This window comes from Fusarium proliferatum, assembly GCF_900067095.1.
Source record: "Fusarium proliferatum ET1 genome assembly, contig: FPRO_scaffold004, whole genome shotgun sequence".
Taxonomy (NCBI): domain Eukaryota; kingdom Fungi; phylum Ascomycota; class Sordariomycetes; order Hypocreales; family Nectriaceae; genus Fusarium; species Fusarium proliferatum.
The window spans coordinates 3,894,171-3,919,182 of record NW_022194793.1 but is presented as its reverse complement, the minus strand read 5'-3'; the positions used below and the strand labels follow the sequence as shown (position 1 = coordinate 3,919,182).

General features: G+C 49.2%; 11 protein-coding genes across 11 annotated transcripts; 9 read left to right on the top strand and 2 right to left on the bottom strand.

The window, feature by feature from the left end:
• Nucleotides 1-504: 504 nt before the first annotated feature.
• On the top strand, nt 505-1,934 carry FPRO_05489 (related to dienelactone hydrolase and related enzymes; the record flags this gene model as incomplete). Its single annotated transcript, XM_031231112.1, has 4 exons — nt 505-838; nt 905-1,338; nt 1,403-1,572; nt 1,637-1,934. The coding sequence occupies 4 exons, from the start codon at nt 505-507 to the stop codon at nt 1,932-1,934; spliced, it is 1,236 nt and encodes a 411-aa protein (XP_031081182.1).
• A 450-nt stretch (nt 1,935-2,384) lies between these two features.
• Nucleotides 2,385-3,265, top strand: FPRO_05488 (uncharacterized protein; the record flags this gene model as incomplete). The annotated part of the gene is made up of 2 exons (XM_031231111.1): nt 2,385-2,759; nt 2,813-3,265. 2 exons carry the CDS (start codon nt 2,385-2,387, stop codon nt 3,263-3,265), a joined length of 828 nt encoding a protein of 275 aa, XP_031081181.1.
• Nucleotides 3,266-3,917: 652 nt separating this feature from the next.
• Nucleotides 3,918-5,650, top strand: FPRO_05487 (uncharacterized protein; the record flags this gene model as incomplete). Its single annotated transcript, XM_031231110.1, has 2 exons — nt 3,918-3,954; nt 4,008-5,650. 2 exons carry the CDS (start codon nt 3,918-3,920, stop codon nt 5,648-5,650), a joined length of 1,680 nt encoding a protein of 559 aa, XP_031081180.1.
• Nucleotides 5,651-6,563: 913 nt separating this feature from the next.
• On the top strand, nt 6,564-8,965 carry FPRO_05486 (uncharacterized protein; the record flags this gene model as incomplete). Its single annotated transcript, XM_031231109.1, has 6 exons — nt 6,564-6,574; nt 6,670-6,715; nt 6,793-6,915; nt 6,995-8,339; nt 8,403-8,638; nt 8,840-8,965. The coding sequence occupies 6 exons, from the start codon at nt 6,564-6,566 to the stop codon at nt 8,963-8,965; spliced, it is 1,887 nt and encodes a 628-aa protein (XP_031081179.1).
• Nucleotides 8,966-9,389: 424 nt separating this feature from the next.
• On the top strand, nt 9,390-11,012 carry FPRO_05485 (uncharacterized protein; the record flags this gene model as incomplete). Its single annotated transcript, XM_031231108.1, has 3 exons — nt 9,390-9,904; nt 9,967-10,360; nt 10,419-11,012. 3 exons carry the CDS (start codon nt 9,390-9,392, stop codon nt 11,010-11,012), a joined length of 1,503 nt encoding a protein of 500 aa, XP_031081178.1.
• A 1,532-nt stretch (nt 11,013-12,544) lies between these two features.
• FPRO_05484 (uncharacterized protein) lies at nt 12,545-14,959 on the top strand (the record flags this gene model as incomplete). The annotated part of the gene is made up of 3 exons (XM_031231107.1): nt 12,545-12,837; nt 12,897-13,932; nt 13,991-14,959. 3 exons carry the CDS (start codon nt 12,545-12,547, stop codon nt 14,957-14,959), a joined length of 2,298 nt encoding a protein of 765 aa, XP_031081177.1.
• Nucleotides 14,960-14,980: 21 nt separating this feature from the next.
• On the bottom strand, nt 14,981-15,796 carry FPRO_05483 (putative PAD1-phenylacrylic acid decarboxylase; the record flags this gene model as incomplete). Its single annotated transcript, XM_031231106.1, has 1 exon — nt 14,981-15,796. The coding sequence occupies one exon, from the start codon at nt 15,794-15,796 to the stop codon at nt 14,981-14,983; it is 816 nt and encodes a 271-aa protein (XP_031081176.1).
• Nucleotides 15,797-16,346: 550 nt separating this feature from the next.
• Nucleotides 16,347-17,986, top strand: FPRO_05482 (uncharacterized protein; the record flags this gene model as incomplete). Its single annotated transcript, XM_031231104.1, has 2 exons — nt 16,347-17,387; nt 17,447-17,986. The coding sequence occupies 2 exons, from the start codon at nt 16,347-16,349 to the stop codon at nt 17,984-17,986; spliced, it is 1,581 nt and encodes a 526-aa protein (XP_031081175.1).
• A 488-nt stretch (nt 17,987-18,474) lies between these two features.
• FPRO_05481 (uncharacterized protein) lies at nt 18,475-20,064 on the bottom strand (the record flags this gene model as incomplete). The annotated part of the gene is made up of 3 exons (XM_031231103.1): nt 18,475-18,618; nt 18,678-18,944; nt 19,006-20,064. 3 exons carry the CDS (start codon nt 20,062-20,064, stop codon nt 18,475-18,477), a joined length of 1,470 nt encoding a protein of 489 aa, XP_031081174.1.
• A 662-nt stretch (nt 20,065-20,726) lies between these two features.
• FPRO_05480 (putative CYB2-lactate dehydrogenase cytochrome b2) lies at nt 20,727-22,293 on the top strand (the record flags this gene model as incomplete). The annotated part of the gene is made up of 3 exons (XM_031231102.1): nt 20,727-20,853; nt 20,904-22,079; nt 22,130-22,293. The coding sequence occupies 3 exons, from the start codon at nt 20,727-20,729 to the stop codon at nt 22,291-22,293; spliced, it is 1,467 nt and encodes a 488-aa protein (XP_031081173.1).
• Nucleotides 22,294-23,181: 888 nt separating this feature from the next.
• On the top strand, nt 23,182-24,691 carry FPRO_05479 (uncharacterized protein; the record flags this gene model as incomplete). The annotated part of the gene is made up of 5 exons (XM_031231101.1): nt 23,182-23,432; nt 23,476-23,570; nt 23,634-23,909; nt 23,974-24,256; nt 24,307-24,691. The coding sequence occupies 5 exons, from the start codon at nt 23,182-23,184 to the stop codon at nt 24,689-24,691; spliced, it is 1,290 nt and encodes a 429-aa protein (XP_031081172.1).
• Between the last annotated feature and the right edge of the window lie 321 nt (nt 24,692-25,012).

Here is a 25,012-nt window from a genome sequence, read left to right as displayed (position 1 = left end):
TAGCAGCGTACATAGAGAGACAATAAATCGGGTGGGATAGATAACAGAAAGAAGCGGGGTATAACAGTAATGAGTGGTTGGATTTTATCACCAATCATGTTCGAGCGGAACAGCCTGAGCTACGGAAAGCTTTTTCATATCATTATATATTAAACGGAATTGTGATCCGTAGGACTTCGTCTGGCCGGCTTGAGCCCGGCCTTCAGTAGCCACACCGCGCACTATCCTTGGTGCGGAACAAGTGTGTAGGTTTGATATTGTAAGCAAGGAACTCAAACAAAGGAAGGAGCTGCCAGGGCCTGTAACTTTGTTGCCGCCCTGTCAGGGAGTGTCAATGCCGGATATCCGATTCGCTTGAACGGTACATCCGTATATCATGACATAACAGACTCCGCCCTCATAAAGGAAACCCTGAAGCACTACACTAGCAAACCTCTTACTTTCTACTCCAAGTCTAGTAGCAAACCATAAGAAAATCATTGCATAATTTCCCTGGTACTGATCATGTCGGAAAACAATTTCTCCACGCCTCCAGTTCTCCCAACTGTTCGTCTGCGCAACCCTACAGTCAGCCTTACAATTCTAGAGCCCCTCAGCAGACGTGGTTCCGGGCCAGGATTAATCATCCTCGTTCCCGAAACTGGCAAGGCCACCAGTGATACACTGCGGATTGACGGATGTGTGCCGTCTCCCTTGATGAAATGGGCGGAAGAGGGCTTCACTGTCGCTGAAATCACAGAGGCAGGACTTGCCAATCCTAGTCTAGCTGTGAGTCAAGCATTGAAGGAGCTGGAGGCGACGAGGTCTACCGAGCCCAAGAACGTCGTTGGTGTCGTGGGTAAGTATTTAATCGTTGAAAATTAGCAGAAAGGCCGGACTGGCGAGCTAATAGACGTCCTTGTAGCATACTCGTCGGTGCTTTGGAACAAAATAGCTCCGCATGTAGACTCGTTCTCCCAGATGTCAGGTGCTGTCATTTTTGGTGATCTTGGGGATAGTGATATCTCTGCAATCGCATCCTCAAAGGTCCCACAGCTGCATCATCTTGCTGGGAAGTCCTCCAAACGCTTGCAACGTACAAAGGCGGTGACGGCTTACAACTACCCCGAAGCAACATCGTATTTGTTTGCCACTCCCTTCAGCAAGGACTTTAGCTACAACATGGAATCTGTTTCTCACAGCCGAAGTCTTGGCTTCTTGAAGCCCCTCATGAACGGGCCATACTTCGATCTAGAAGTTATCTGGGACGAACATACCTATTGGGAGTTCGAAAACCGCTCGGTGGAGAACACCATGAGCACCATGGTACAAGAGCCATATGTCAATCATGTGCCTACGGTAATTGCCTTCCCACCTCTCACCTTTTTCTAAAGACCTGTATCAGCTGACTCATACTACCTAGATGACAGGCGGGATTGGCCGGGACAAGCTGACTGCCTTCTACCGCGACCACTTCATTTTCCAAAATCCTGCAGATACAGAAACCTACCTCATTAGCAGATCTCTTGGTATTGATAGAGTCATCGACGAGTTTATCTTCACGTGCACTCATCATTCCCAGATTGACTGGCTGTATGTCTTTTACACTAATACACCTATTAGGGAATATGCCGGCTGATGCTTCTTCTACTACTAGTGCACCAGGGATCCCTCCTACCGGGCGAAAGCTCGAAGTACCGTTCACCGCTGTTGTTAACATCCGTGGAGACCGGCTTTATCACGAACACATTGGATGGGATCAGGGAACAGTGCTAGCGCAGTTGGGTTTGATGCCTTCCTACCTGCCATATCCTCATCCAGTGCCGAATGCGCAAGGTCAAGAGAAATTGGAATATCGCGTCCCCATTGCTGGTGTGGAGACTGCTAACAAGTTGAGGGACAAAGAGGCTGTAGAGTCGAATGGGATGTTTGCGTTTGGTCTTCGCCAAGTCTGATCAGGGATGGGATGATGAATATGATAAGAGGTCTTACATTATCATAGCCTATAGGCCAATAAATCAACTTGAAATCTCTTTACGCTTAGTTTTGCACTCTTGACGCTCTCCCAATACAACTACTGAGATACTGTGTTAATTGGGGCATCAGCTGGGAGCATCCACCGCCAATTTGTCTCTCGTGCAGGTCATAATCTGCTCTGAGTTCGTCGATCCGGGCTCTACCGGAGAACACGGAATGACGGATGGTGCAACGGCTCTCAAAGAGAGATCCGAAGAGTAGGTGGGGCAAGCCATAGGACCCAGCCAACATAAAGCCTCAAGTCCACCACCTTGTTAGCACGCGTATTCCGCTCGGGGACACGATACTCAGTGTTTGTCTCAAATTAATCTGAGATCCATCTCAATTAACCAAGATCTCCTTACACAAATCTAGCAACACATTTGACCATGGCAGATATCAAGCTTCAGAATGTTCGACCAATGTTTGAGCTGCGCGGTCGCAATTATATTGTGACAGGCGGCCTCGGAGGTATTGGTTACGCAGCTGTACGGTCTCTTTGCGAAATGGGCGCGAATGTCGCCGTCTTGGACATTCAAGTCAAATCCAAAGAAATATTCTCTAGCGTCGAGGATGAGTTTGGCACCAAGGTTTACTACTTCCAGACCGACGTCACCAAACTTGACAGCCTGAATGCTGGTGTCGATCAGGCTATTGAGGCCCTCGGGTCCCTTGACGGATGTCTACCCTGCGCAGGGATTAACTGCAACAAACCATTTGTTGACCAGTCGTGGGATGATTTCACGCGCATTCAGGAAATCAATGTAGGGACCATCCTACCCGAGGTTCTGTTTACTCTCTAACACCTCCTTCACAGGTGCGAGGAACATTCTTTACTGTCCAGCGCGTGGTCAAGCAGCTGATCAAGCAAGGAACCCCTGGTAGCATTGTCATGATGGCGTCTCAGTGCGCTCACATCGCTATTCCGGGCTGCCGCATGTCCTCCTACAACGCGTCCAAGGGTGGCGTTCTTATGCTCACAAAGGCACTCGGTGTAGAGCTGGCCAAACACAACATTCGTGTCAACTCGATCTCTCCTGGTTACGTAGATTCTCAGATGTTTAGGGATGTGTTGGCCACTCAGAGTGAGCGGGATGCGAAGCAGCCATACCAGGCCCCGCCATTGAGACGCCTCAGCGACCCAAATGACCTTACGCCTGCTATTATTTATCTTTTCAGCGATGCGTCTAGACATATCACGGCTACAGATATCAAGATTATGGGTGGTTTGGATGCTGGGCAGATTGATGGACACATTACCTACGAATAAGAAGTCCGGACTGAGTAGGCTATGACACGAGTCAGTTACAACAATTATTTCAGCGCAATTATGCACGTTTCTTCCTATTGCCGGATATTCATGAAGGAGTGACGCGTTCTGATAGGCCCCACAATAACAATCTGCCAAATGTAAAATGAAGCATATGGATGCATAAGAATTCCGCTTTTCTTGGCGCGGAGACAGCTCAACTCAGGGCCTAACTTTCCCAGGTTATCTCTCCCCTCCTCCGGACTCCGACCGGGTTCCGGATCCACCTTTTCGGACTGTTCCGTAATCTCGGCAGACCCCCGGTCGGAAGGCGGGGCCACTTCCGAATTCTTCCAGTGTCTCCTATACGGTCGTCGCAGCACTAGCACAAGGCTTATGTTGATCTAGATGCCAGCCATTCCATTTGATCCATCGGAGTTGTAGCTTCGAGAACCGCTGGGTTATAGCGCGTGTTGGATTGGAGCAGGAGGTCCCAAACGCTGTAACCTGATATTAGAAAAGCTTATCATGGCGTAAAGGAACAGCCGGCCAGTCCATGTTGTAGAAGACGCCCACTTTCTCCAGTCCGTTTTCATTCGTAGTTCCTCTGCCTGTTCACTCTGTCTCTTCTATCTCACTATATCCAAATTAGTTCCATCTTACACTACCAAACATGTCAGAATCATATGACTTGGTCGTCATTGGCTCTGGTGAGTACAGTTCCATTGCGATGAAAAGTCCACACCAACTGAACTAATCACAGGTTGGTTTGGCCTCGGCGCCTCCAAGGCCTACATTGAAACGCACCCTGATGAAAACGTTGCCATCCTTGAAGCAAATGACTCCATTGGAGGAACATGGTCGGCCAACAGACTGTACCCAGGTCTCAAGTCCAACAACATGATTGGAACCTACGAGTTTCCTGACTTCCCCATGAGCAAAGACATCTACGGCGTGGAGGAGAACGATCACATTCCTGGCAAGGTTCTGCACAAGTATCTCACTGATTATGCCCGCAACCATGGCATACTTGAGAGAACCCAATTCAACAGCACAGTCGGTCAGGTACAGCAGACCGGCGATGACGGCTGGAAGCTTACTGTGACAAGCCCACGGGGTGAGCGTCAAATCGAAGCGAAAAGAATAGTTGTCGCCACTGGCCTCACTTCTACACCCAACATGCCGCACTTTGAAGGCAGCGAGAATTTTGGCAAGCCTCTGTTCCACGCCAAAGAGTTTTGCTCTCGAGCCGATGAGGTCAAGGACGTTAAGAATGCCATTGTGGTCGGTGGTGCCAAATCTGCCTACGATGTTGCATACGCCATGGTTGATGCTGGAGCTCAGGTTGATCTGATTGTCAAGCCCGAGACCAACGGCCCTGTGTGGATTGCGCCTCGCTGGGTAACGCCCCTGAAGGCTCGCATCGACAAGACCTTGACTGTTCGCTTCATGACTTGGTTTGCTCCCTGCCCCTGGGGCCACGAGGATGGCTTCGGTACGATCCGTCGCTTTCTTCATGGTACCGCGTTTGGACGCATAATTGTGCGCTCATTTTGGAGGTCCATGGGTAACGACGTTCTGAGCCAGATCAATTATGATAATCATCCAGAGACCAAGAAATTGAAACCATGGTATGACGTGTTCTGGATCGGCAGTGGTCTCAGCATTCTCAACTTCAACAAGGATTTCTTTGACTTGGTCCGCGATGGCAAGATTCGCGTCCATATCGACAACGTCAAGCGTCTTGAGCCCGGTCATGTTCTTCTAGAGTCCGGGAAGAAGCTCAAGGCAGATAGCATGATCTGTTCTACGGGATGGAAGAAGGAGTCGCTCGTCAAGTTTTCCAATCTCGGCGAGCACGCCTTTGGTCTACCATATGGGCCCAAGGAGCAGGCCCAGATCAACTCTGAGTTTGATGCCCGTGTGAAGAAGCAGTTTCCCCAGCTCAAGCAGCAGCCCAAGCTTCGCTCTCCTCCTCGCCCGAACGCTGAGCCTCTACGGAACTACCGCTTTATAGTCCCTCCTGCTTTTCTTAGCAAACGCAACATTGCTTTTGCTGGTATGATCTCGTCTGTTACAACGGCGGTCTGTGCTTCGATGCAGGGAGTATGGATTTCTGCCTATTTTGACAACAAGTTGGTTCGAGAAAGTAAGTCTCAGGAGGATATTACAAACGAAGTCATGATGCACACTCAGTGGGGCAAATGGCGCTATCCTGCTGGATATGGAGCGAGTCTGCCTGACTTTGTCTTTGAAGGCGTTCCTTATGTTGATATGCTGCTCAAGGACCTTGGAGTCAAGAATCGTCGCAAACCGTCCTTTTACGCTGAGCTGACATCGCCGTACACTCCTCAAGATTACAATGGTGTCATGGACGAGTACAGGAAGCGTGTGCAGGCTAAATGATTCTATGAAAATCTCATTTGTTGGTTACTTATCTCTATATAGTCGAGGAACATAGTGTTTTGTTGATGTATCATTTGGTTTCAGTAATTTATGAGCTATCTGTGGCTAGTGAGAACTAGCAATTACCTCTGTCGGTGGATTCTAGTAAGATAATCTACCAGTTATTGACTCGACCTTGTTTAAAGATCGGCCTACTTAGGAGCTTCATGTGAAGCATTTACATAGAATATTTGCCAGTTGCTGTACCAGAGTGTTTCTCTTCAAGCTTTAGTTACTTGGGATTTTTCATGTGTTCGATCGATGAATCTCGTTGAACTTTCGACAAATGTTGAGCTTTGACTATCAATTGATCAATTAGAGAGGCTCAATAAGAGGTCATATTATGCGCCTTAGAAATAATTGAGATCAGAAGGTACTTCACCGTACAACATAGACAATGACGCTGGCGTAACATCTCACTGCAAGAGGGGGATCCTACCAGCAGACTCCATGTGCAATCTTCACCAACCTTGAAAGGACGCCGATACCAGTAGTGAGCACCGGATGGCGGGCGCCGAATAAGAACTAGTCTAGCACAATAAAAGTTCAATGCGCGCAAAAGTCGGAACGGACAAGGGATTGGTTCCAGACTTCGGAAGCAACCCGTAGTGCCAATTCAAGTCGGTAGGGGTAACGGCTCGAAGCAATTGTAACCCCGACCGGAAGACTTCCTCCAGCATACGTCGTGTTCTAGGGTTATCCATTCTCCTTACTGATCGGGTTAATATATGCCGACTGGACATCAAAACACCATGTTGCATTATATACAACTGCCAGCCGTAGTCCATGTTGCATGTAAGCGTCAGCTATAGTTAACCTCTACTTGTCGTCATATTACCTCTCGCATCGAATCTTGGTCTTATTTCGTCTAACCATGGCACGCCTGTATGTATGAATTGGTCTATCATAGACATCATTTCTGGGCCTGCTTTTACTCAGCTGTGGAACTTTACGATCGTGGCTAACTTAATGCGTTACAGAACAACATATTCTGCGTCTTTTGCCTTCTTTGAAGCCCTTTATGAGGTAATACATTGCTGTGTTGGCATTATTTGCAATGTTTCAGTCAAACAACATCGGCTGATTGAGTTGCTGTGCTGTAGGCTGGTGTTCGCTATGTCTTTGCCAACTTAGGATCAGATCACCCTGCCATTATGGAGGCGCTTGCAAAGGCAAGAGAGCTAGACGACGTCAAGTTCCCCACGGTCATCACATGTCCCCATGAGGTATGTATTACGATTCCTGTCTCGAGACATATCAATACCTCGCCCGGGAAACAAGTTCGTTCTAACCGGTAGATGCTAGTTCGTGGCTATGTCAATGGCTGATGGATTCGCGCGTGTCACTGGCACGCCCCAATGTGTGCTTGTACATGTCGACGTCGGGACACAGATGCTAGGATGTGCCATGCATAACGCCTCCTGCTCTCGTACTCCTGTCTTTGTCTTTGCCGGACTCTCCCCATTTACCCTCGAGGGTGAGATGAGGGGTTCGCGCACTGAGCATATTCACTGGCTACAGGATGCGCACGACCAGAGAGCCATTGTTGCTCAGTACTGCCGCTATGCTGGAGAGTTCAAGACCGGCAAGAACATCAAGCAGCTGACCAGCCGGGCTCTCCAGTTTGCCACAAGCGATGTTCCCGGCCCTGTTTACATGGTCGGGGCGCGCGAAGTCATGGAAGAGGATATCCCCGCCTACTCTCTGAAGCAGGAGGAATGGCAGCCTGTTGTGCCTGCTGCCCTTCCACATCCAGAGTTGGAGATCATCATCAAGACCCTGGCTGAAGCAGAGTCACCACTGATTCTGGTCGGGTACTCTGGTCGCAATACTTCCACAGTACCAGAGCTTGTCACGCTCGTTGAAAGTATTCCTGGAGTCCGAGTTCTTGATGCTATGGGCAGTTCACTATCTTTCCCCTTTGGCCATCGCGCGTCAGTCGGTGTCCGTATTGGAGGGCATCCGGCTATCGAGAAGGCCGACGTTATCCTAATTCTCGACTGCGACGTGACTTGGATCCCGACCAAGTGCAAGCCGCGAGAGGACGCCAAAATCCTCCACATTGACCTGGATCCGCTAAAGTCCAATATGCCCCTGTATTACATTCCTGCTACTCGACGTTATCGTGCTGACGTTGGTGTTGCCCTTAAGCAACTCAATGAATACGTACGTGCGAGTGATAAGTACTCCGAATTGTCCAAGCAGGAGCCATACATCTCGCGCTGGAACAGCTTGGCTCAAGAACACAAAGAACTCCTCGCCCAGGCCGCACAAGCTGCTGCTCGCCCCGAAGACACAGCCTCATCTCCAAGCACATCGTATCTCTGCGCGCAACTACGGCGGCATTGCCCCAAGGATACTATCTGGTGTCACGAGACTATCACTAACGCGCCTTTCATCCATGAACAGCTGCAGGTCGATGAGCCTGGCCATATCCTCGGCAACGGTGGAGGTGGTCTGGGCTGGTCTGGTGGTGCCAGCTTAGGCGTCAAACTGGCCTCTGACTATCTAGCTGGAGGAGAGGGCAAAGGCAACTTTGTCACTCAAATTGTCGGTGACGGTACTTATTTGTTTGGTGTCCCAGGCACAGTATATTGGGTTGCTAGCAGGTATAGGATTGCCACTCTCACAATAGTGTTGAGCAACAAAGGTAAGCACACGATGAAGGAACAAAATATGACTGGAAAGTTCTCTAACAATGAGGTCGTTATAGGATGGAATGCCCCTCGGGTCTCCATGGAGCTTGTCCACCCGATAGGCTACGGGTCCAGGATTAACAATAAGGACCTCAACATCTCATTCGACCCAACTCCTGACTTTTCGGGGATTGCGAAAGCCGCGTCTGGCAACAAAGCATGGGCTGCTGTCATTGACTCCGTCGAGGATCTAGATAGACTGTTACCCGAGGCTGTGCAGCAGGTCAAGAGTGGTGTTTCTGCTATTTTGGAGGTTCGCCTTAAGGGATCGTGGGATAAGCCGTAGACGGTAACGTTCAATGAATTTATGCTCAACCCAATAAGAATTGTTTTTCTCAGTCTAACCCTAAACGGCTGTGATGATCTTTATGCCAAGAGATAAGATGGTTAGAACTTCAAATTAGCCTGAACCTCCTCCACCAATGTTTTAGCCACTATCAATGTCTGTATCTAGATGCCACGGTCCACTCGACTCGTTATGCCATCCCCTGCTAGTCCCACGACCGCAGCCGTCACACTTGGCCAGGAGCATGCACCAAGAGCCCAAGCCATGTCCATCTCCCTCGACAACGACATTTAGAGAGAGCTGGCCCCCTGATAGTCCAGCGACCATCCGGTCTAGATTGACAAGGCCGCTGAGATAGGAAGGCATCTCTCAAACGGTTGAATTCCGAACTCTGTGCCGCTCTCGAGATTTCCGGGGTAGCTCACGCTAATGCATGCCGTTTGCCCGTCCTGGATTCCGATACGCTAACGTCTCTAGGATCCGACCGGCCTCCACCAGGGATCGGAGCTGCGCCACTCATGTTTAACAATCGCCTATGCATAATTACATGTGAGTATGACCATTATGGCCGATTACACGTGTATACATTCTACGGCGTATGACGGTTCTCCACTCTACTTCATATTAATTGAGCGAATTTACCATCGAAGCAAACGAGATTGACGTTGATCTTGACAAGTCCTTCAGTAGAGCCATTTTTACCTGTAATTCATATATCATGAATCGCTTCCTTACATCAGGGCGCATGATGCGCAGAGCCAGGTCCACCTTGTCACGAAACTTCTCCACCAGCAAGACCATTCCTCTCATCATCAACGGCAAGGATATCGTAACAGACAAGACCTTCCAAGCCATAAGCCCGCTCAACAACGAGGTAATCTGGAACTGTTCTGCCGTTTCCCAAAATCACATCGATGAAGCCGTCTCTACTGCAAACGCGGCGTTTCCTGCCTGGTCCAAGACCAAACCCTCTCACCGACGCGATATCTTCCTGTCAGCTGCCAACATCATGGAGAAGCGGAGAGAGGAGCTGCTTCACTACCTACACCAGGAGATGGGAGCAGGCGTTGATTTCCAAAATTTCATTCTTGGACTTGCCATTGAGGGCTTGAAGGATACTGCTGGAAGAATTGCCGGCGCCGTTACTGGTAGTCTTCCAGAGTCCATTCATGAAGGGATGCGTGCCATGATCCTCAAGAGGCCCTATGGTGTGAACCTTGGTATTGCCCCATGGTAAGTACCTACCTCGCCTGTGTTCTGGCATATGAGTTGCTAGTAAACTGACTCTCGTGCAGGAACGCACCATTTCACCTTGGTCTACGTTCCATCACGTTTCCCCTGGCTACTGGCAACACAGCCATTCTCAAGGGAGCGGAGCTGACTCCAGCCTGCTACTGGGCCATCACTGATGTGTTGCGTGAGGCTGGTCTCCCTGATGGCTGCCTTAACCTTGTGTTCCACCGGGCACAAGAAGCTCCTAGCGTGATAGAGAGCCTTGTGAGTCATCCTGACATGAAGAAAATCAACTTTACTGGAAGTAGCGGCGTCGGTGCTATCATCTCATCCATTGCTGGTAAACACTTGAAGCCAGTGGTCATGGAACTTGGTGGTAAGGCCAGCTCCATTGTATTGAAGGATGCAGATCTTACCAAGGCTGCCGAAAACTGTGCAAGGGGCGCCTTTTTTAACGTGGGTTAAAAGCTTTCATCTCTTCCATATCTCGCCAGGCTGCTGACCTCAATTCAAGGCTGGACAAGTTTGCATGGCTACAGAACGTATCTTGGTGCACTCCTCCATCGCCACTGAGTTCCAAGATGTGCTGGCTAAAACAGTCAACGCAATGTTTGGGTCTCAGGAGGATACTCCAGTTCTCATCACGTCTGCCGCCGCCAAGAAGAACAGGGCTCTTGTCAAGGATGCCATCTCTAAGGGTGCAAAGCCTCTCGATATGTTCAACACGGACCTAGATGCCAATACTGTCGATACCAAGATGCGTCCCGTTGTACTTACCAACATGTCAACGTCAATGGACTTATATCGTCAGGAGTCGTTTGGACCAAGCGTCTCGTGGTTCACCTTTGACACAGAGGACGAGGCTATCAAACTAGCTAATGACACTGACTATGGCCTTTCAGCATCGATCTATACTGAAGACCTGGGAACTGCTTTCCGTGTCGCTGAGCAGCTAGACTCAGGCGCAGTGCATATCAATTCTATGACAGTGCATGATGAGTTTGCCCTGCCGCATGGAGGTGTTAAGAAGAGTGGTTTTGGTCGGTTTAACGGATACCAAGGGTTGAATGAGTTTTTGTACTGCAAGACAGTAACTTGGATGGAGTAAGAGAGTTATGGGAGCGCAGTATGATCACTACAGATCTAGAAAGCTACTGCAGCCTGCCTTGGGCTGTAATTATCTAGGGGAAGGGCAACGGACAATGGTAGCTGTAATTGACTAGCTAAGTGCAATAAAGTAAGCCTGAGAATTCAGGCACCATTTTATTAGCTTGCCTTACCCTATAGTTCCTCTAGCACTTAGGATTTAACTAAATAATGTTATAATATATTATTTAGTAAAACCAGTATCTAACAGATTGACTACTAATTATATACAGGCCTTAATGTTGCAAATGGATACGAAACTCCAGACATTGTAAACACCAAACTTTTATGTTAAAATATAATCACCCTTAAAAAAGCTGCTAGACACAGCTCAACCGCACCAGGCATGGACTCTGAACCCAGACACCTGTAGTACAAACTATAAGAGTGACAAATAGGTAAATCTCTGCTTTATCGTTTGCAATGTCAAAAGATCATCTTGCCTCGCTTTCCTCCCGTCCTATGTCTTCTGTCCCTCATCGACATTGTCTTGCCTCGCCAAGCTCGCGTAAAACCAAGCCCGTTCCGGAACAGGGGAGTTTTAGCTTCCTTCGTCAGTGCCCCACTAGTTTCCGACATCATTCCGACACTGTTCCGGCCCTAACTCTTGAGATTGGTAATATTGTGGATCTTTCTTTCCGTAGCTTGAAACTGCCTCTCATTTGTTCATACGGGCAGCACAGTGATTCTCAATCTCCTTAATCTGCAAGAGTGAACAAGGCGCATAGATATGAGCGGCATTTGCAGATAGCCCTTCAAGTTATTACCACTACGTAAGTTAGAACTTACCTAGCAGAAGAGATCAATGATTATATACCCTAATTAAATACATGAATGATATCAGGTAGTACTTATCCAAAAAGGCCCTTGAGTTAGCTCTTCTGGCAAGTCACAAGATTAGATGCAGCCCAAAGGCTGCGGCTCGGCTATTCTCGTCGCCCTGAACTTTGTTTATCTTTGGGGGGGTCACATCCAGTGGATTAACTCAACCATTGGTCTCTGATTAGTTATCTGAGTCGCGCAGCGTGGGATCCCTTATCTTCACCCCTTGCTTCCCCCAGCCAGCTAAGGTCAGTAGGTTCAAGGGCCACTTTTTCCCCGCGTTTTGGCAATTTAGTGTAGAGTACGAATCTCATTGTGGTCGAGTGTTAGTGTTCTAGTCATAGATCCACTGTGACTACCGCTGTATATCGCTGGTTTAACCAATGGTAGTATAGTACTATAGGTAGTCTAGTAATATTCGAGACCTAGGTGAGATGTACTCCGTATGAAGTTTCGTATCTAAGGATTTATGAGCTGTAGCCAGACTAACCTTGGTATAAAGATCGCTTGCAGTGCAATTGTCTTGCTTGCACCACTGTTCGCCGTGTCAAATTCTGGCCAGGCTTTGTGATTTAATTCCTTTCCCGAGATAAGTCATCCTGCTTTGTCTCATTTACCACTACCTAATCTTTCCTGTGGTCTGCTGCTCACCGCCATTGCTGCCAAACCAACATGAGTCAAAACCAGTCAGCCAAACGGTTAGCAGCTTCAAAAGGTGAAAGTGAAAGCACAGGCAAGAAGCGAGTGCGATATGCCACACGAGCATGCGACGCATGCCGTAAGCGCAAGGGCCGATGCAGCGGCAGATATCCCTGCGAACACTGCGTCGGTCGCAATCAGCATTGCGTGTATACCCTGCCAACCAACGATTGGCGTGATGCGAATCCGGCCCAGCTGCAGGATGACCAGATGAGGCGGCAGCTTGAGCCGCATCTTTCGCAAGAACAGCAACCCTACAGCGATACGTAAGAGACATCTGTGAGGTTGAAAGGCTTGGTGTTTGTTTTACTGAAGTTTGCAGCAGAAATCAGACGGCATCGCTAGGAAGTCTTCTAGCAAATCTTCAGCAACAAGTTGAATCTCTGGCGGCACAAGTGAGGCAAAACAATACAGAGAAGAACATGGCTCCTCAATCTCTTTACACGGCGTCGAGCCAGACGCTGGTAGATCCGGATCTTCAAGTGTCTCAGTCTTTAATAACACCTCCTGTCGTCGGGACCAAGGAAGCTCGCCGGAACAGTAAGTTCTACGGGCCAACAAGTCCAGATTACAGCTTCAACCTTGCCCAGAGCAAGTTATTGAACGTTGCCACTTCCAAGGCGGAGAAGCAACTTCCTCTCAGCATCGAAGAGAACCAATCTGATGATGAGGATGTGGAGATCGATCAATTTGGTAACCTTAACCGACCTACTCAGCTGCAGATATCGTCGTTGCCACGGCAGCAGAGATTACTGCTCTTTAGAAACATCCTCAGCTCCAGGGAAGTCAACTCTCTTCTTATCGTCTTCCAAGAGACGATATGTGAGTACCATCCCATTGTTGATGCCCCGTCGCTTGTCAAAACGGTCGAATACTGGTACTCCAAGCAAACCTCGTCGCATAACTGCATTCTATCAGCTGCGGATGAAGAGGATCTTATTGTCGCCAATCTTGCTATTGCAGTAGCTCTTTGTGTAGAGTCCACGATACCTGGATCCGAGTCATTACGAATTGCTGAGACTCTCTACCTGAGTTGCAGAGAACTCATCAATGCAAAGATTGTCTCGCCAATGCCAACCATCAAGCATATAGTAATTATCCTTTTAGTAGGACTTCTTCACTACTATAAGAATATGCCCCGGTATGCCTGGCGTATGTGTGGACTTGCTGGTCGGACCTTTATGGAGTCTGGTCTGCACAACACCGATGTGTTACGGCATGTTGTGAAAACGGATGCCGATCTTGAAGAACATGCTGTCATTGTCAGTACAATTCAGGTTCTTGACCGGCAATGGAGCGCGTCTACAGGATTGCCGACAAACTTCAGTAACTGGGAATTTGACACTGAGTTACGACAAAGGGTAAATGATCATTCCTGTTCAATAACTAGACTGACTGACTAACTAATGTGGCCTGTAGCTCAAAAACCCGTACCTAATGGCCATGACAGCCTTCACTGCCGTCAGTGACAAATTCAGCGAGCCCATAATACGAGGCGCCAAGGGGACCTGTTGTGAAGACAATGACGACTTTGAATTTATGAACTTCCAGATCGAGCAATGGCGAAAGAAATCGGTGGGAAAGTTTGACTTTGGGCCATTACAGAATATGGAACATGCGAATGCGACGATTCCTCCAGCTTGGGCCATACTCCTACATCTTCGTGCCCACGCCGTTCGCGGAATTCTCCTTCGACCCTTTTTCTTCCCAAACGTGCCAAGTGCCGTCAGTCAACGTAGCATTGAGCCCGGCGTCGAATTAGTGAACTGCATCGTTGACACGCTGACGCGGCTTAACCGGTACACTGATGTCTATCAGAAACAACACCCACCGTTTCAGCATATCCTAGCTGCTGGCTGTGCGTTGTTGTTTCTCATGCTGGCATATGTTCAGGGAAATCGTGACAACGTCAGCGATGCTCTCCCTACCAACTTCTTCGAGCAGGCAAAGAGAAACTTTGAGAACGCGTACTTGCTGTCAAGTACATACAGCAAGTCCTCGCGAGCTGCGAGGAGGTTGCAAAGACGCCTCGGGGGTATGAGGGACTTACTAGTGCAAATGGGCGTTGTAGGTGCTGATGAATACCCTGTGCAGGAAGCTCAGAACCATCAGTGCACAGCCACGGGCATGACAGCTCAGAACATGCAGCAAAATGGGAATATGTCTGTGAACGTACCCGCATCACAAGAGACTCAGCCAATGAGAATTTCGAGAGGAAACGAGGAGCTACTTGACTCAGCATTCTTGGATATGGAGAACGACTTACCATTTGCTATCAATTCTCCAGCTTCCTCTGACTCGATGCCCTGGTTTGGATCTGGTCAGTTTCCAATATCTATGGATAAATGGCCCACTCTTAGTCCGGGTTCACTTCTATGGCAGTCTTGAACAAGTAGGTTATGAATGGAATTAGGCATGGGATGCTTTATTAGCCTGTGCTGGTCTTACTACTGACTTGTTCTGCTTGAATCCGTCCCATCTCTCAAATCCATCTGTGTGAATTCCCATCAAGTCTAACATGCGGCCCACGCTCTGATCAACTACATCCTCCAGACTGTCAGGGTTAGTGTAGAATGCGGGAACTGGCGGAAATATGATAGCCCCAGCTCGCCGTAGGAACAGCATATTGTCCAAGTGGACATCACTCAACGGCGTCTCTCGCACAGCCATGAGTAATCTCCTGTTCTCCTTCAAGGTCACATCTGCCGCCCGGGATATCAGGTCATCACAGTAGCCGCTTCTTACAGCTGCAAGTGTCTTCATACTGCAGGGGACAATGACCATACCATCGTGCTGAAATGAACCTGATGCGATGGGGGCTGAAACGTCTCTTGCAGTGTAATTGGCATATGCCAGTGAGCGAATCTGCTCTTCAGTCATGGTCGTCTCGTACTTAAGAGTCGCCAGCGCCCATTTGCTAATGACAACGTGCGTCTCTATGCCAAGTTGACGCAGGAGCCTCAGCAAAGCGATGGCGTATGGTGCTCCTGTGGCCCCGGTGATCCCCACGACAATGCGACGAGGGCGAGATGGCGCTTGTTGAATAGAGGATGAGATGAAAGTTGTTGATCGGTTCAATGGTTTGCCTGGAACAGTGAAACTGCGCCCGGATGTTGGCTTTGGGTGAGGGAAAAGAGGGCTCTGGCGTTGTTGATACTGTAACCCACGAGCAGATAATAGCTTCGAAGGCGAATGAATGCGCCGGAACTGAGTAGGTTTTCTCATAGTTGGATCAGAGTTAAATTGATAACAGTAGCTGAGATGACTTGCATGTGGGACTGCCAGGAGCCGTTAACAACTATGTATGGCGCGGCAATCGAGAAATTGTACTAAAGGCGTCTTGATTCCGCACAATATCGCCGTACGCGGTGGCTCAAAGGTATCTAGAACTGAACGGCCGATATTCTGTGAAGAGCCCAAGGAATGGTCCTGAGGCGTTGAGTCGGCCGCTGGCGTTCTCAATTTCAGTGGCTCGCTCGCTCGCGATTGTGTGCCTCTTCGGAGGATTCCGCAGTGTCCGAACTCATTCCTAACTTAGCGTTCGGCCGCTAGACTTCAGTGCTAAACATCCGCTGTAACAAGACGGACGGCTTAGGGCCAGTGATGGAGGCGACGGCGATGTCATTCAAATGGATGATAATGTTGCCAATTGAAGGATGATTGGATGTTTCTGAGCAATTGAGTATCCCAACATCAAACTGTCCTTCTGAGCGTGATGCTACAAGCACTGAGTAAGCTGCGGCTGTTGTCCCCAAGAGGCCTAACCAAAAGTCTAATGGAGCGAGGACGTATCGCTGGCGCTCTGCCATCCAGCAAAAAATACAGCACCTCTCAAAATGCTGATGGGCCAGACCCCCAAGAGGCGCAACTCGACTATCGCAAATTCCTAGACATCCTACGCCACGACAACGATTTAGTTGAAATCAACACCGAAGTTGACCCTCATTTAGAACTCGGCGCAATTATCCGACGTGTCAGCGAAGTCAATGACAAAGCCCCTCTCTTCAACAACATAAAGGGTGCGCGTGACGGTCTGTGGCGTGTAGCGGGCAACGCAGCCAGTCTTCGGCCGAACGAGAAGGACAGATATGGCCGAATAGCTAGAAGTCTTGGACTGGAGCCTACTGCCAGTTGGAAGGAGATATGCCACAGATGGCAATCGGGCAAGAGGGCTAAAGTTCTGCCTCCCAATGTGCTCCCATCGGGCCCATGCAAGGACAACAAGATTATGGGAGACAAGGTTGATCTCACCACTCTACCCGTGCCTTATCTTCACACTGGCGATGGAGGCAAGTACATCCAAACATACGGTGTACATGTCCTTCAAATGCCTGATGGAAGTTGGACGAACTGGTCAATCTTCCGCGGAATGGTCTACGATCAGAATCGTATAGTCTGCCTTGTCGGAGGCGGCCAGCACAATTCTATGATCCGCGATGCCTGGTTGGCAGCGGGCAGAAAGGAAGTTCCCTGGGCCTTGGCCTTTGGTGTTCCCCCGGCTGCATCATTAGCAGCTGCCATGCCGGTACCAGAGGGTGTTTCTGAAGCTGAATATGTTGGCGCATTAGTCGGCAAGCCGCTTGATCTTGTCAAATGCGAGCTTAATAATCTCCTTGTCCCTGCCAACTCCGAGATTGTCTTCGAGGGCACACTTTCGCTGATGGACAAGGCGTATGAAGGTCCCTTTGAGGATTACATGGGAGTCATCTTCGAGGGGGATCGACGCATGCAGCCTCTCTTCACTGTCGACGCCATCACATATCGGAATGATGCTATCATGCCTGTGTCGGTCCCGGGCCGTATCACAGATGAATCGGTGAGATCCTTCCCTCCAGTTAGTCTCCGTTATGGCTACTAACCTGCGACACCCTCCAGCACACAACGGCAGCACTTGCATCTGCCGAACTTCTCGAGCTGTTACAGCGCGAAGGACTCCCGATCAAAGAGGCCAATTGTCCCCTCGAGACATACGCCACATGGTGTGCGCTACAAGTTGACACAGAGAAACTGGGAGACATGAAAACTGGTTCGGCCGAGCTGTGCAAGAGAATAGGTGACCTTGCATTCAAGGACAAGAGCTGTATGCTTGTCAACCGTATCATCTTAGTTGGAGACGACGTTGACGTTTTTGACTGGAATGATATCATGTGGGCTTTAATCACTCGATGTCGTCCTGGCAAGGACGAGACTTTGTTCGAGGAGGTTAGAGGCCACCCAATTACGCCTTACATGTCTCACGGGCCACACGGCAATCCAACTCAGGGCGGTAAGGTTATTTCAGACTGTTTGATGCCGATTGAATATCAGGGAAAGAGGAACTTCAGGGAATGTAGTTTCGTTAAGTCGTACCCGGAAGACATAAAGAGCAAGGTGCGGGCAGGATGGGAGGGGATGGGCTTCACTGTGCAGTCCTAGGATAAGGGTCTAGGTAGAGCATCTTGGAACTTTACAGATGTATTTATATTCGTTGCCACAATCAGATACAAGCTTATGTAGTGAGATCATGAGAACATGTGCAAGATCTTCGTCAAGTAAACCATAATTGCTAGGGCACCTCGAAGTCTGGATCGCTGCTAGTGGAAGATATTGTCAGCACATTCGTAGTTCGGTGACATCGATGCGCAATGGCCAATGGAGGCTTGCAGTGACGAAGTGGTGCGTCACATGGTGCCTATATGTAAGCTCACGTATGAAAATGTCCTGATTGATGCGGGAGAATGCATGTTTGGCTTATTTACATTGGATGATGCGGCATTGGTGCATCTAGGGACTCGCAATGATATCCAAAATACGCGGTCAAGTAGGCCCAGGCTAGCCCAGCTTCTGTAATGTGGGGGAAGTCAGGAAAGATCACGACTTTATTGCAACAGGCTATACTAAATGACCTCCCTATAGTCTACACTCTACAGTCTTGACTTGTTTTGTAGCTTGTTAATCTTCTCCGACGTCTTCACAAAGGCCTTGTAGGTAGGGAACAGCTCCTTGGGGTCGTATTTCTCACGAATACGAAGGAATTTGGCCAAGGCAGTATCACTCATGACCTTGGACTATAAGAAGAGAAAACACGTCAGCAAATGATTTAACTTGGGTGCTTGGTACTGCTCACGTTGGCATCTTCACAGTTGATATCGATATCGGTGATGTATTGGCCCACAGCAACAGGGAAAGCCTGTCTGTAATAGTCACGCATGGGCTGCATGATGGCGGGCTCAAGCTTGGGGTCGGTCCAGCCAGTGAGTGTTGAGATATACAGATCTTGAGGCAGACTCAAGCAGGCGTCGTCCTCATCTGGCTTGATGTCGCAGTGGCAGATGAAGACAGAAGAGACACGGGTCGGCAGTTTTAGCATGGCAGGTCGAATACCTTCGAGGAGCTGCAGTTGGACAAGAATGGTTAGTGTTATGTACCACGTTTACTTCTGGAGATACACTTACTCGAGCTAAAGGAACATCTGGATCGTTCATGATGCTGTTGATAGACCAGCGCTCTTGACCGGCGTTACCTAGGAAAGTACGCTTGCGGGCAAACACCTCCTCAAATGTTCGCACCTGGACAGGCTTTGACTCGATGAGAAAGTCAGCAACCTCGGGTGTAATCCTATCGTATGCGCTGAGCAGAGTGCGGGCTTCTCTTTGCGTATCGGTATAGCAAAGATTGTTCAGAGTTAGAACAAGCGTCGCGTTGGGAGGAACGTCATCTGTGGTGTAGGCCGGATCATACTTCTCACGGTAGTCGATGGTCAGGTTCAGATCAGTGCCGTACTTGGGAGTATCTCGGCCACGTTCAATAGCCCAACTCATCAGGGCCATGTAGTTGTCATCATTGATCACGAACTTGAGTGTCTTCTCCCACATGGTAGATCTCTCAATTGTGCGACCCCAGAAGCGTGTAACAACAGCGAAGAAGCCCATGCCACTACCGCGAGCTGCCCAGAAGAGATCCTGGTTCTCGGTACGGCTAGCGATGAGCGTGCGGCCATCAGGAACAACCATCTCGATCTTGGTGATCCATGTTTGGTTCGTCGCGCCCCAGCCTCGAACAAACCAACCTTGGCCACCAGCCAGCATGAAGCCTGCTGATCCAACAGTAGGAGCGTGGCCATGGGGGAAGAAGCGGTTGACTTCCTTTAGCTTGGCAGCGAGTTCCTCGACTCGAGAGGAGGGACCGAAGCAGATCTCCTTGGTGACCGGGTCATAGTCGATGCGGCGGTTCAGATTGACCGCATCTATGAGGATGCCACCGTGCCAAAGGGCAGGAAAATGGAAGATGTGGCCCGAAGATCGAACGCCAATAGGTACACCAAGCTCGGTTGCACGCGCAAGAGCCTTGGCCACTTCAGCAGGTGTCTCGGGAATGTGAATCTCAGCAGGAAAACGTTCAATCTTGTGGGCAGTGGGGTTCATTCGTCGGCATTTTTCGTAATCTGGGTCCCCTTGGTTCAGGACCTTCTTGGAGTATTTGGGAGTAGTGGTGTAGAAGCGATCGTCTGCCATGATGCTAGATTTGTGTGATGGTGAGATTAGATGAATTATGACTGAAGTAGGGGCAATGATACGGTGGTGGGATATCTGATATCAGAGTCAGCGACAGGAACATTTGTATTGAACTGTCGCGACTACTTCCCCGTATGTTTCTCCGCGAACCGTTAATCGTAAATCCCGTGCCGTCTCATCTCCTTCATCGTTTACAGGATAATCCACTTCGGAAGCTACGTTGGGGTTTTCCATAGCCAGTCAGAAGCTATCGGAACGTTCCTAAGTCAGGTTTTCCTCCACCAACTGGATCAATCCCGTCAGTTCTCTATTAGGAGACTGGATCGGAGGAACAACTGTGGAGATGGGTCATCTGTGTTGAACGGGGTACATTACCGCAGTCGTTTAACACTACGTACGGACTGTGATGCCCGCTCCCGTGCGGGAGTGTACCGTGCAAGAGCCGAGTTCGAAGGGCATCAGCCATCAACAGCTACTCATCTGGACGGTTGAGCCAGGCTTGGGTGAGCCAATGGAGTGATGGCTATTACGTATAAGCCATATTTTTTGTGTCGGCACACCAATTCTCAGTTTCTCCTGGGACTAGCAATTAGGAAGACCAGAGGCCTTCTCCAAGGCACTGATCCGTCAAGCTCTAGAAATCTCAACCCAACATAATTATAATGGCCGAGAAAGTGAGCGTGGCGGAAATACGTCAACATGGGACACAACAGGATATCTGGATTGTCGTCAATGGAGAGGTATACGACATGACCGAGTTTGCGCCTGAACATCCTGGTGGGGAAGAGAGTAAGCCTACTACCGTAACCTCTGTGTCACAACAAGTGTTAACCCAACAGTCATTTATCAACACGCCGGTCGAGATGCTTCCACGTCGTACAACGAGATACATTCCCCGTCCTTGATCAAGAAATCTTTACCTACAACATGCTACATAGGCATGCTGGACACAGCGACAATCGATGAGGCATGGAAGGACCAGGAGAAGGTTGCCAATTCCAAGATTGACGCTACGGTTGTTATCGTACCTGAAACCAAGTCCAAGCCTGATCTGAGTGAAATCATCAACCTGAACGACTTCGAGCGAGTAGCGGAAAGGTTCCTCGCCACTAAGCCTTGGGCAGTCATTCACACCGGCTCCAACGACAACATCACGCGCGATGCAAATAATACATTTCTCAATCGGATTTGGCTCCGACCAGAAATAATGAGGAAAGTTGGGCAGATAAATACTCGTCAGAGATTATTCGGGTGTGACCTTTCATTCCCCATATACATCTCGCCCACAGGAGGGTCCAAGCTCGGAGGCGCTGAAGGCGAGATCACACTGGCGCGGGCAGCAGCGAAAACAGGCATAGTCCAATGTTTTGCTACACCGTCGTCATATCCTCATCTAGAGATCTTGGGAGCTACGGAGAAGCACGCGTTCTTCCAGCTGTACGTGAACAAAGACCGATCAAAATCCGAGGCCGCCATTCGGGACGCTATTGCTACCGGTAAGGTCAAGGCTCTCTTTGTAACAGTGGATGTTCCCGTGATATCAAAGCGAGAAGAGGATGAGCGAGCCTCGTCAAGTTCAGGGTCTGGACAGACAAGAGACAAGAAAGGGGCCGGATTTGCGCGACTTGCTTCGTCTTTCATTGACCCCACTGTTTGTTGGGATGACATCAAGTGGCTACGTAGCATTCTTGGAGACATACCAATCGTGGTCAAAGGTATCCAGCGAGCATCCGATGCACAGATGGCGTTGGCTGTGGGCTGCGACGGCATCGTCATCAGTAATCATGGCGGACGGGCTGCTGATGGTGCAGCCCCTGCTATTCTAACGCTTTTGGAAGTGAACAGGATCTGTCCAGAAGTGTTCAAAGGTATGAAAGTCCTCATTGATGGAGGATTTAGACGGGGATCCGATATTGTCAAAGCTATATGTCTTGGCGCTTCAGCAGTCGGCTTTGGCCGCCCGCTGTTGTATTCTCTTGGTTATGGCCAAGAAGGAGTTGAGCATGCAATCAACAGTTCGTTCCCCATCCTGCCAAATTTGAGTAGATGCTAACTCGTCTTGCAGTTATCAAGGACGAGATGGAGACCGCTATGAGGCTTTGTGGAATGACGGACTTGATGCGGGACGCTCACCCTGGTTATGTGAACACAAGAGACCTGGATCACTTAATCCCTGGGCCAAAAGACCATCTTCCGAGCAGACGCCTTCTACCAGAGAGTAAATTGTAACCAGCTACTAGATTAGGTTTAGATAGTACAACAGGTCCTTCGTATCCTGCCTATGGTGTTCTTGAGATCCTGGCCAATATGGCGCCGCTCAACCGAGCCTGCTATCACCCACAAGTCTACAGGGTCGGCCAGGCGCAGATCGCGGACTAATGGTTCCGCTTCCCATGGCAGAGTCCGTCAGCTAGGTCTCAAGGTCAAGCCGAAAATACGGGGTGCTCACGGAGATGCGGGATGGCCTTGGTCCTTTGCTGTATGCCACATAATTGAATGAGTTTGGTGGCAGTCCCTGCCCACGCCAGATCAGTGAAGCTTAGTAGGCGCGCCTCCAGGAGAAAGAAAACATCAAACATTAATAAACAGTGTCAAAATAGACTTAGTACAGGTATCCTAAACTCAGGCTGAGTTTATACTAAGCCTACACTAAGTTATCTAAAGCCTTTTTGTCACTTAGGATGAAGATCCCGAATTTTCTTTCCCCCCTAGGTGTGTTACTGGATATTAATGTATGAGCGCGATGGATCAAGAACCGTGCTCGTGAATTCAGACCAATGGGTTGTTTTTGTTTGTTCGGAACATGTTCACGGAGACGTGTTCCGCCTACCTTGAACGTCTATAGCCACCAAATTGGCCGGTTGTCGCGCTAGCTCAACTCCTGCACGCTATCCTCTCCAAATGATATGATATACCTGGTGAGGGGAACCCTTGCGCTGAACTTACGAATCCTGCCTGTCTCATAGAGTTACTCATGGTTCAGAGACGGCATGGCTGATATAAGAAACACATACTATACATTGCACACACAGCTCTCTTTATTCTTGAAACAATCAAGGTTTTCTCTTATCATCGTCAGATGACAGCTTAATATCTTACACACTGCTATTCTCAAAGATGGGTCCAATACGAAAGACTCGGGTAGCATCGGAGAAGATGGATCTTCATCTGGAGAGATCTCACTCCATGGCCGACGCCAAGAACACTGATGCGGTAGAGCTCGCCCACCTCGGCTATAAGGACGAATTCCAACGACGCTTCTCGCTACCATCTCTTCTTGGCCTCTGTCTCTGCTTGATGGGCACATGGGAGGCCTGTTCAGCCTCCATCGCCGCGGCTTTGACAAGCGGCGGCCCGCCATGCCTCTGGTATAACTTGTAAGATTAAACCTTGAGTAGCATTGACTGTCAGTTTACTCACAGTCGTGACAGTATTCTATCCTTCTTATTCCCTCGCAATTGGAGCCTCTCTTGCCGAGATCGCCTCAATTTATCCGACATCTGGTGGTAAGTACTCATCAGTGCAACCCGTTCACACCTTTGAACTGTCAAGACTGAAGATTTATTTAGGCCAGTACCATTGGGTTACAGCCTTATCTCCCGAGCGAGGTAGAAAGATAGCTTCGTGGATGACAGGGTGGATATCTATTGGCGGCCAGGTCGTTTTGCTTGCGTCGGCTGGCTTCTATTCGAGCTTCATGGTCCAAGGTCTTATCTTCGTCAGCAGCCCGTCCTATCATGCAGATAGATGGCACGCTACCCTCATTTATATCGGCATATTGATCTACTGTGCGTTGCTGAACATTATCGGTGAGAAGGTCCTCCCAACAGCCAATTTTATCTCCGGTATGCTCATCACACCGCCTCTCTTTTCTTCCCTTTGCTTTATAGGTTCTAACAACAATAACAGGCGCTCTCCATATATTTGGGTTCCTTGCCGTTCTAATCGCTCTCGGTGTCACGTCCAAGAAGAACACATCCGTATATGTCTTCACTTCGACCTTCAATGATACGAATTGGAGCGATGGCGTTGCTTGGATTGTAGGCATGATCAGCTCTATATATCCATTCTTAGGCTACGATGGTGCTTGCCACATGGCTGAAGAACTTCCGCACCCTCGCCGCAATGTACCCCTTGCAATGATCGGAAGCATCATCATCAACGGTGCCATGGGCGTTGGATATGTCACAATGTTGCTTTTCTCGGCGGGATCGCTTGAGCGCATCCTTGCTACCCATACAGACTTCCCTTCATTCAGATCTACTACGATGCGACTCATTCAGTCGTCGGCACTACATTCATGGTTCTCGTGTCAGCTTTGACAGCGATTGCTGCAGAAGCTGCAGGCATGACATCTGCTTCTCGGACTTTGTGGGCTTTTGCACGCGATGACGCTACTCCCTTTCATTCATGGATCGGGCATATCCAACCCAGGCTCAAGATCCCAGCCAATGCGGTTCTTGTAGTCTTCGTGCTCGATTTGCTTCTTGGTTTGCTGTACTTGGTCAACCCCACAGCGTCCAACGCCATTTTGTCCATATTTGCTACGGGAATGTATCTTTCTTATTTGATGCCTGTGGTATGCATGCTTGTCTGGGGCCGAAGCAAGCTGCAGTCATCCGATTAGGGCCCTTTCCAGTTGGGGAAAGTTCTCGGAATTTTCTTGAACTTGGCTGCCATTATTTGGATGGCAGTTTCTATCATCTTCAGTCTATTCCCGGGTTCTTTGCCGGTAACACCCGAGAATATGAACTACTCAGTGGCTGTTATGTCTGGTTGGATTATACTTGGAGTCGTCCATTTTGCCTTTGTCGGTAGGAAGAAGTTCAAAATGCCAGTTGTGGCAGCCAGTGTCGTCGAGGGAATGCATGTAAAGTAATTGTTTGGCAAGATAGGCTTGGATTAAAAGAGTGCCTTTCTGTTTGTTTGAAGTCCTGCAGAGGGTCTT